The 10,389-nt window shown below is 44.9% G+C and overlaps 1 protein-coding gene across 1 annotated transcript in view; it reads right to left on the bottom strand.

The window, feature by feature from the left end:
• Positions 1 to 4,590: 4,590 nt before the first annotated feature.
• Positions 4,591 to 10,389, bottom strand: part of LOC123240878 (cytochrome P450 2F2-like) — a 73,126-nt gene continuing 67,327 nt past the window's right edge. The window contains exons 2-3 of the mRNA XM_044668590.1: positions 5,334 to 5,521; positions 4,591 to 5,013 (exon numbers count right to left, since the gene is read on the bottom strand). Of these exons, the coding sequence (XP_044524525.1) occupies positions 4,846 to 5,013; positions 5,334 to 5,521 (356 nt within the window). The 3' untranslated portion in view covers positions 4,591 to 4,845. The remainder of the gene's footprint in view (positions 5,014 to 5,333; positions 5,522 to 10,389) is intronic.

Below are 10,389 nucleotides of genomic sequence, written 5' to 3'. Positions count from 1 at the left end.
AAATTCGACTTTCTGCCTCCCCTCACACTTGGCCACATTCTTTGAGGTTTTTACTCTGTTGCTAGGACCGAAGGCTTTGTCTCAGCTTCAGAGACCAATAAAGAGATAGAGAGAGAGACTACAGGATGGAGAGAGCATTCTCTCTTCAATAAATGTAATGTAATAGATCAGTGGTTCCCAAACGTTTTTGGCCTGCCACCCCCTTTCCAGAAAAAATATGACTTAGCCCCCTGGAAATTAATTAAAAAATTTTTAATAGCAATTAATAGGAAAGATAAATGCACCTGTGGCCATCACCACCTCTCTGGATTGCTGCAGCACCCACCAGGGGGCAGTGGCGCCCACTTTGGGAATCACTGTAATAGATGAATAATATTAATAATACTAATAATAAAGCTAGTGTTGCAGGATGATAAAACTTTAAGTGGCTTACCAGGACAGTTCATGCCCTTTTGTTCTTTTCCAAGGTATGAACAGCTCTGATTGATTCAAGGTGGGAATAGCCGGTCAGTTGACCAAACAAGCTAACTCACTATACTCACAGAGGCTTTAAAGAGCTGGAAAATGTCAATGGCAGTCAGTCTTGTAGAGGGGGCAGAGTACTCCATACTAGGGAACTCCTTGAAGAGCGAAACCCTTGTGCTTCTTGTACCAGAGGGCAGTGGGGTTGGAGTGATACTCTCTTGGACCATGATATCAGAGAGATTGGACCAGTAAGAGACAGGAAGCATCTGGTCATCCAGCTGAGAGCAAAGGGAGGCACAATGAGGACCAACACGGACCAAGACAAATACAGAGAGGCAGCCAGCCAATCAAGGGAGGAAGTAGCTCCAGGGAATGCAACAACCGCCTCTCCTTAATGGAGAGAATGATGGCTATGGATTCTAGAAAGGAACAGACCCCTGAATCTCCGCCAAGAGTTGTATCCAATGGGGACTTCAGGAGGATTTCCCTGAAGGAGAAAAAGACACCTAACGACCAGGAACTCTGAGCTACCCCTTGTCACAAGGGTTCCCAACATGTGCGCCTCACTACTTTTATAGTTTAAGTTTGAGCCCACTCTCCCCCAGGGACCCTGCGTGTGTGCAGGGAGTGTGTGAGTTGCTAGTTTGAGGCAACCGTTCTTAGCATCGTTCCTGGCACCTACTAAGTGCTTAGTAAATAAATGTTTATTTACTTGCTGATCAACCATATGTTTTAGTAAATATCTTTTCTAAAAGTTGATAAAATGTGGCTGGCAAATTTGCCACTCACTCATCCCTTCTCTTTCCACCTTGAAATTCTGCCACGACTCTTCACAGCTCTCTTAGAGGGAGGGTAGAGGTCAACCTCCCTCCCCTTGGCCAGGGTCAGTGAGAGCAGAGACTTGGCTGGGCAAGGCGAGCTGAGTCTGGGGAGCTGCTGGCTGCTTCCGAAGCTTTGTACTTCTGACCCCAGAGCATGTACGATGACACAGCGATTCTGAGATGAATGTTGTCTGGCTTTGAAGGTAATTCAGTGAGTCTGAGAGGCCCGGAGATTCGGAGTCCTTTGGCCAAAGCTGAGTAGCAGCAGGAGAGAAGGAAGGAGCTTAACCCCTGACCAGGCTTACCAGAAGGCACGAGCCTGTAGAACAGGGGTCAGCAATGTATGGCTCTTGAGCCATATCTGGCTCTTTCGAGGGCCAGATAGGGCTCTTTCTGCAGGAGCCATAAAGTCCATTTTTTTCAGGCGCTGTTACAGGAGCCGCACTGGGAGCACTGTACGGCTCTCACGAAATTACATTTTAAAAAATGTGGCGTTTATGGCTCTCACAGGCAAAAAGGTTGCTGACCCCTGCTGTAGAGAATGGCTTCAAGATGGTGCGAATGAACTATAAATTGCTCATTCATCAGTTCTCCTTCATGTCTTGATCATAAATATTTTCCTTTTGGGAGAGCATAAAGTGGTTATAAGCGACTGTGCATCACTTTTAAGTCTTTGCTGAAGTGTGTTTATGAGAGTCTTTTGTGATGAAAATTTCTTTTGTGTGGAGGAAATAAATAGCTGTCCTCTACCTGATTTATATTGTGCTCTGAGGCCCTTTCTACTCCTCTTTTGCAAAGAGCCCAGACAGGAGACAAAACCTAGGCTGTGAGTGATTTCTCTCGGGGCACGTGGAGTGGAGAGTGCGAGACAAAAGAGCCTGCCTCTCTTCTTCAGGTGGTCAGGCTTCCCCTCAGACTGAAGCTTTTCTTCACTCAAGCAAGGGGTCAGAGCTGAGAGGAGCCCCTTAATGGAAAGGGGGAGAGTCCGGCACCTGAGCTTCCTTGGTCTTCCAACAGTTATTAGTAGATTAGAATCTTTATAGGCCGGGGCGTGTTATGGCCTCTGTCTGGCTAGGAGTTGGTAGGAGGGGCTCCCCTGCTCCCCTGGACCCCTTCATGCCCTTGGGCCGTGGTGTGCTTTGGATGACACCTGCTCTGGCTATTGGGTGGGGAGTGGAGGGGCTTATATCCCCTGGAGAGAATGAGAGACATCTTCAACCCGGCAGGCTTGTTGCCAGTTACATTTGCGTGTGAGAGTCAGGAATTTGGGATAGAGGGTTCGAAGGAGAGGCTGGCATAAGTTTTGGTGCCCCAGATCCATGCAGACTGGGGTGGTTTGTTGGAATGAAGATTCCCAGAAACATGTTTCAAAGGGAATTCTAGACCGACAGAGACTAAAGTGAGTCAGATAGACGGATCTTTGATAAAGACTCTGGTCCTCCTTAGCTGGAGGAAGTCTGCTCCGAGACAACTTCATGTGCCTCAGCGCTCCGGGCTGGTCTGCGTCCCAGAGGAAGCTGGTTCCTAGGGCTGAGACTTGGGCAGTTCAGAGAACTCTGCTTTCTTCCAGGAGGGAAGGCTGCTTTCCCTAGTCTAAGGCCAGCTGCCCTTCCCATGAAAAGACCCGATAGGTAGCCGGAAGAAAAATGGCAGAGCCTCCACTTACAGGCTTGGCCAAAGGGAAGTCACAGCAGAAACCACGTGATGGCTTTGGTCCCTGGTAAGTGTGTTGGCTGCACGTGGGCCCTGGCCACGGACTCCTCATGTGTCTGCCTTTCCACATGTGGTCCCCTTCATTACCCCTCCCGGCGTCTAGTCTTCGTGCTGTTGGTGCGGGTATTTGGGAGAGGATGGACGTCCCTGACTTATGGGGGTGCTTTGTTGCTCTCTTATGCCATTTCATCCAGTGCCTTTGCTTTGAACTAATCACATTCTCTGGATGACTCGGGAACGTGAACCCCCCAGTGGGGGCTCATGGGATGCGGCCCCTTCATAACTCTGAACCCAGAGAGAACTTTGCTCTGGGGTTGCTTTCTTTGGGAGGCCCAGGTGCAGGAGAGGGCGCCCTGGATGCCACTTCAGAGTCGTGCATTCTGCCGCTCCTCTCCGCCACCCCCACTCCTGCCCCCTCCCTCTCCCAGCCCTCAATGACCAACCTGCTCTTTGCTCAAATTCTGGGGTTTTATTGGAAGAAAGACACAAGAGCCGGTGGGAGGTGGGGGTAGATGTGTGTGACAGATACCCCATGGTGGGGACTCAGCGAGGCTTCAGACGGAGCTCGTAGGGTGGGGACACGTTGCCCATGCCTGTGGACTTGGGGGACAGGTCAATGTCCTCGGGCTTCTTCACTGGACACAGGGTGAAGCGCTGGAGGATAGTGGTGAGGAAGAGGAAGATCTCCATGCGAGCCAGGCCTGCCCCCAGGCAGATGCGCTTTCCTGTGGGCACCAGGCAGCATCCGTCAGTGGCACGGCCTGCCTGCCCCTTCTTAGTGTCCCTCCCCATCTTACTCCCCAGGATCTTCTTCCTCCGGATCTCTGATTCATCTTCACTCCCTGCTCTCTATCTTGTCCGCCATCTGCCACCTCTGTGACTGTGGGCAAACCACATTACTTTGTGGGTCCCCTTCTCCATCAGCCAAACCAGAGGGTCAGAACGAACATTTCTGTAACCTAGATTTCCAGCCGAGCTCCGAGTATTTTGTGCGAGACTCTTCTAGTGGAGGGAAAATGCTGACACGATGTGATGCTGTGTGCTTACGTAAGGGGAAGAATTGGTTCAGGAAGCTTGGAGAGGAGAGACATCCTGCCAGCTCTCTTGATCTTGGTGGGAGAGAATATTCACTTTCTATATTTTCTGGTATATTCTCATCTGATTGACTTCTTTAGTTTCTGCTTACTATTTTCTTGTATAAACAGAGTGACTTGCTATTCACTATTTATAATGGTCTTTTGTGTAACTAACTTTTGGTGGGAAAGGAACCAAACTGGCAGATTAAAACTAAAGACTACCCTTCCTGCTTTGAGGGATTATGGCCCAGAAAGGGGCTTCATTTTGTACTTTGTACTCCTTGATCATACTTAGGGAAGAGGATAGATGGAATTCTGATCTAATATGTCCTGTACTCCCAAGGCTGGAGGAAGGTACTTCAGTGCCTGGATATGCTTTGGAGCTTCCCTGCCCTTCCCCTCCTGCCTATTATGCTGGCAAATTGTATTGATTAATACCTCCCTTTGATCCCTGGCTATATGTTTAGAAATCCCATGTGGAAATAAATGCAATGTGGGCCACACACGACTTACGTTTGAACCCTTTCCCCCCTTTGATAATAACAACACTCACATTTATAAAACACTTTGAAAGTGTTTTCTCAAAACCTTCCTGTGAGCTGATACAAATGTCATCTTTCTTTTATAGCGGAGGAAACTGCGGTTCATAGAGGTCACATTATTTAGATGATTATGTGACTCCGTTTCCCTAGTGATGCTTTTGTGCTTTATCTAGTTCTTTGTTTTTTTTTTTCCAGTCCTTGCCCGCCACCCCCACCATATTGCCACCATCACCCATTCCAATCCCTGTTCCAACCTAGAGCAAAGGGCATGAAGGCTTCATTGTTTTGGAAGGCTCCCTTGTCATCCAGGAAGTTGTTTGGGTTGAAGTTTTCCGGGTCCTTGAACTGGGTTGGGTCCTGATGTGCTGATATCAGTAATGGAATAATGTTGGTGCCCTGGGGAGAGGGAGTAGATATTGTAAGCTGGCAGATCCAGACTGGTTTGGGACTTGAGGTGGACTAAAGTTCTCCCATTCAAAGTAGGTGGAGCTTGGGGGATGGCTTGGAATCAGAGCACGAAGCTCTCTCCCTTCCCTCTGCCAACCTGATACCATAAGGGGGGCCAGCTGCCAGGATGCTGAAGGTCTGGGATCCTGATCTGCGATGCCCGACTCCACCATACTGTCAACTGAATCTCTCTTCTTGCAGCCCTCTCCTTCCCTCTTTAAACGAACTCCTCCACCTTCCACAGAGAGATACCTATTTGAGCTGAGTACCTTGGGGAGGAAGTGGCCACGAAAGTGGGTGTCCTGGGTGAGAATGTGGGGCAGACTCATGGGCAACACACTGATGAAGCGTTGGATCTCATGGATGACGGCATTCGTGTAGGGTAGACGCTCTCTGTCTTCCAGGCAGGGAGGCCGTTCTTGACCCACCATGCTGTCAATCTCTTCCTGGATCTTCTCTAAGGAAGTGGAGGAAGGAGGAGAAGGGCCTTTGAAGGGGCCCCTGTCCTCCTGTGGTCTCTGTTCCCACCTTTAGGTTATGGAATTTAGAACTAGAAGGATCACAAAATTGGACTGCCTCCTTTTATGCATAGGGAAGCTTCAAAGCCTACGTAGGCTTTGCTGGTACATAGACATATGAAAGTCCAGGAGCGCATCTAGGGCATATGGAGGCAATAGCCTTGTACTCTGGGCTTAGTCCTTTCTGATTCTTTCCCTTTCCCACTCATATACATGGAGGGAAGGAAGAGGGAAGAGAACAAATATTTATTAAGTACCGATTGTGTGCCAGACACTGTGCTAAGTGTTTTACAAATATCTCAGTTGGTCTGTGTAACAGTCTTGGGCAGAAGATGCTATTATTCCCATTTTACATTTGAGGAAACTGAGGCAGACAGAGGTGATGTGATTAGCTCTGTATCATACAACGAGTAAGGTTTGAATTCAGGTCTTCCTGACTCCAAGTTGGGCATTCTATCCACTGGAGCATTTAGCTACTTTGAGAGAACAAGGTTTTGGAATTGAGAAACTGGGGGATATTAGATCCCAAGAGCCCTAGTCAGGTTCCTTATTTCTAAGACATGTAAGGAACTGATTCAAATTTAAAATATTAAGAAACATTTTCCAAAAAATAAACGGTCAAAAGATATAAATAATTTTCCTTCCTTCCTTCCTTCCTTCCTTCCTTCCTTCCTTCCTTCCTTCCTTCCTTCCTTCCTTCCTTCCTTCCTTCTTTCCTTCCCTCCCTTCCTCTCTTTTCCTCTTCTTTCTCTCATCTCTCCTTTTTCTCTCTCCTCCCTGTCTCTTTTTATATATAAGTATATCTCTCCCTCTCTCTCTTCTTCCTTCTCTTTCTATTTTCTCATCTTTCTCTTGTCTTTGTCTCTGTGTAAATGTATCTCCGTGTCTGTATGTATATATGTGTGTACACATACGTATACACAAATGAATAAATGGAATCTCCACCTCACATAAATTGATGTAGCCTGCAATGGTTTCATTGAGTTATTCTGGCCAAAAAATTCATTACCCAGCAGCTAACCAGGTAGAGATGGAGAAAACAGGGAGAGGAAGGTGGGGGAAGCAGAAGCTACATAGCACATTTGAACTCTTAAAACCACAACTCCCCAAAATATTTAAGTCTTTCTTTTAAACTGATAGCAATTGGGGGCAGCTGGGTGGCTCAGTGGATTGAGAGCCAGGCCTAGAGACAGGAGGTCCTAGGTTCAAAATCCGGCCTCAGACACTTCCCAGCTGTGTGACCCTGGGCAAGTCACTTGACCCCCATTGCCTACCTTTACCACTCTTCTGCCTTGGAGCCAATACACAGTATTGACTCCAAGTCGGAAGGTAAGGGTTTTTAATTAAAAAAAAAAAAAAGAAAAAAAAAGGATAGCAATCTAATCAACATGAATAATGAACATTTATTAAGAACCTCTGAGCCAATACTGTGCTAGATGCTGGGGACAAAAAAATGGGATTGTCTGTGCCTTCGGGGAGTTGATATTCCATAGGATGAGATTTGTGCAACATATACAGACATACATATGCTTGAAATATGTTTATGGAAAATAAATGTAGGGCAATATAAGCAAGGAGGCACTAGTAAGTAGCAGCTGGTTAAGACCTCATGTAGTGAAAGTCTGGGTATAACTTATATCAGACTATCCACTGCTGGGGGTGCCAGTTTGGAAGGGGAGGGAGGGAGAAAATCTGAATTTAAAATGTCAAAAACAACTGTCAAAAAGTGTTTCTACATGTAACAGAAAAAATTAAAAAATAAAAGATATAAAAAAAACAACACACAATCCTCCTGTAGAAGGGAGCATTTGAACTGAGCTTTAAAAGAACTAAGTACCCTAAGAAGCAGAGGCAAGTAGGAATGAGAGCATTCTAGGCACAGAGATGAGTGTGTAAGGGAACTATATACCCTTGAGGAATAATGAAATTGCAATTCACTGGACATTGACCACCCTTACCTCCCACTAATCCTAAGAATATAGGATCATATAGTAGATTCTGAGATAAAAGGGATCTTAGAGGTCATTGATTCTTTTTTTTAAAAAAACTTACCTTCTGTCCTAGTAACAACTCTCAGACATAAGGGCAAGGGCTAGGCAAACAGGGCTAAGTGACTTGCCCAGAGCCACACAGCTGGGAAATATTTGAGGCCAGATGTGACCCTAGACCCTCCTGACTCCAAGCCTGGCATTCTATCCATTGTACCATCTAGTTGCCCTGAGGTCACCAATATATCTCCTTTATTTTACAGATAAAGGATTGAAGCCAAGAGAAGTTAAATGAGTTGCTTATAATCATATAGCCAGTTAAGTGTCTAAGGAGGGATTTGAACCTAGGTCTTCCTGACTCTTGAGTCTAGTGCTCTCTATCTACTATACCAAACAATCTCCTACTTATTTAGCAACTTTTTCAGTAATCGATTTTCTGTGTTATTATTACTGTTGAAAGAGTTATTGCTCCATTAGACTGTGAGCTTCCTGAGAGTAGGAGCTATCTTTTGCCTTTCTTTTTTATAGCAAATTCTTAGCATAGTGACTGATGTGTGGTACATGCTTAATAAATGCTTATTGGCTGAGTGGCAAGACAACACCATATCTCAGGTCTTTTATTTCGAGGAACTCAAAAGATAATGGAAATATGCTTGGTGGCTAGAAGTAAGTCACAACATATTACCAATGATGCCTTGAATTGTGAGAAGTAATGTAAAAGATTTCCAGGCCATGCATGACCATAAAAGAGAGTGGAGTGAACGTACACTAAGAGTGGATGGTCCAAATGCAGCATTGGTATCTGTGAAACATTAAAAGATCTAGAGGGGGATAGATAGGTGGCTTGGTGGGTTGCCAGCCGGGTCCAAAGATGGAAGGTCTTGGATTCAAATTTAGCTTCAGATACTTCCTAGCTGGCAGATCCTGCACAAGCCACTTAAATCCCCACTGCCTAGCCCTTACTGTTCTTCTGCCTTGGAACCAATACACAGTATTGATTTTAAGATAGAAGGTAAGAGTTTTAAAAAAAAAATCTAGAGAAAAGCTTTCAACTTGCTGAGTTGACTCCCTAGGAAGATTTATGAAAAACCTCAGACAAGAACCACACAGGCTGGAAAGGCAGGGATGGATTATAATCTGCTCTTATGGAGGAAGAAAATAACCAAAAGGATTAGGTCACCAATCTACTGAATTATTATTAATATTCCTACAAGAAGGTATTTTCCTTAAAATTTTTCACGTGTGCTGAATTAGTATAACTTTAATATATTTAGTCAAAAAGTTCTTTGGGAACACGTCAAATTTTATATCTGAAATCAACAGAAAAATAGAATTAGTTTAAGAGAAATCCAATTTACAATATACTTTCTACTGTTCATGTTCTCATATTCTCTAAAGTTGAGGGATAGATACACAGCCAAACCCAAAGAAAATGCATATAAGACTTCTCATGTCCCAAAGCAGGGTAAGAGCCACTGGAAATATCTGACTAATAAACTTACTCTGTCATTTCTTTTCATAGCAAAATGGCTCAGCTATGCTATTTTAACTTTCTTGGTTAGGTTCTCACTTCTATGATTTTGCAGATGGATCTCAAATCACTTTGTGGTTCACCCTACGTGGGCAGCAACCAGGCAGCAACTTGTGATGTCACTGTTTCCAAGACTTAATAAAATTTATATGCCATTGAAAAACAAATAATGTGAAAGCGATGGGTCATCTTCCCCTAAAATAGACTTCTCCGTTTTATCTGGATGCCCTTGAATGGAGTGAGAAGCCTCTGGCTCCAGCTTGTCCAGCTTGTCCAGCTTGTCCCCACCCAACCAGCAGAGAGGCAATGAGCAGCTGAAGCAGAGTGGGCTTCCCAGCCCAGGGTAGCAGTGCTGTTCAGGTGAAATCTTCATCCGGGCTGAAATGTGGATTTGTAAGTTTGGTCTATCGAATTACTTCCTCCCCACCCACAACAAAAGGAGGGTTCCCAACACCAACTTACTTTCTTCCTCTACCAAAATGCAAAACGCCATAGCACATCTCTCTCTCTTATCCTTGCGTCATAGGACTCCATGCTAAAAGGTCCTTAGAGATAAACTAGTAGTCTGAATGCAGCAGTGGATTGAGAAAATGAAATAAGAAAGGATGTCCATCAATTCAGGAATGGTTGAACAAGTTGTGGTAAATGACTGTAATGGAATCATTACTGTGTCATAAGAAATGACAAATAAGATGATCACAAAAAAAACCTGAGAAGACTTATATGATGTCTTGAGCATATATATCATATATATATATGATATATGAGCAGAAACAGGAGAACTTTGTATACAGTAACAATAATGTATGATCATGAACTGCGAATAACTGAACCAGATAACAGAGAGCCAGGCCCAGAGATGGGAAGTCCTAGGTTCAAATCTGACCTCAGATACTTCCTAACTGAGTGACCCTAAGCAAGTCATTTAATCCCAATAGCCTAGCCCTAACAGCTCTTCTGCCTTGGAACCAATACTTAATATTGATTCTAAGATGGAAGGTAAGGGTTTAAAAAAATTATTTGATACAAGAGATAGCTCTATGATAGTGTAAGTAGGCCAAGGGATACAAGAGGAAGTGTAGATGATATAAAAATGAGCAATAGGGGGCAGCTGGGTAGCTCAGTGGAATGAGAGCCAGGCCTAGAGACAGGAAGTCCTAGGTTCAAATCTGGTCTCAGATACTTCCCAGCTGTGTGACCCTGGGCAAGTCACTTGACCCCCATTGCCTACCCTTACCACTCTTCTGCCTTGGAGCCAATACACAGTATTGACTCCAAGATGGAAGGT

The sequence above is a fragment of the Gracilinanus agilis genome, chromosome 3, assembly GCF_016433145.1.
Source record: "Gracilinanus agilis isolate LMUSP501 chromosome 3, AgileGrace, whole genome shotgun sequence".
Taxonomy (NCBI): domain Eukaryota; kingdom Metazoa; phylum Chordata; class Mammalia; order Didelphimorphia; family Didelphidae; genus Gracilinanus; species Gracilinanus agilis.
This window is presented reverse-complemented; position numbering and strand designations above follow the sequence as displayed.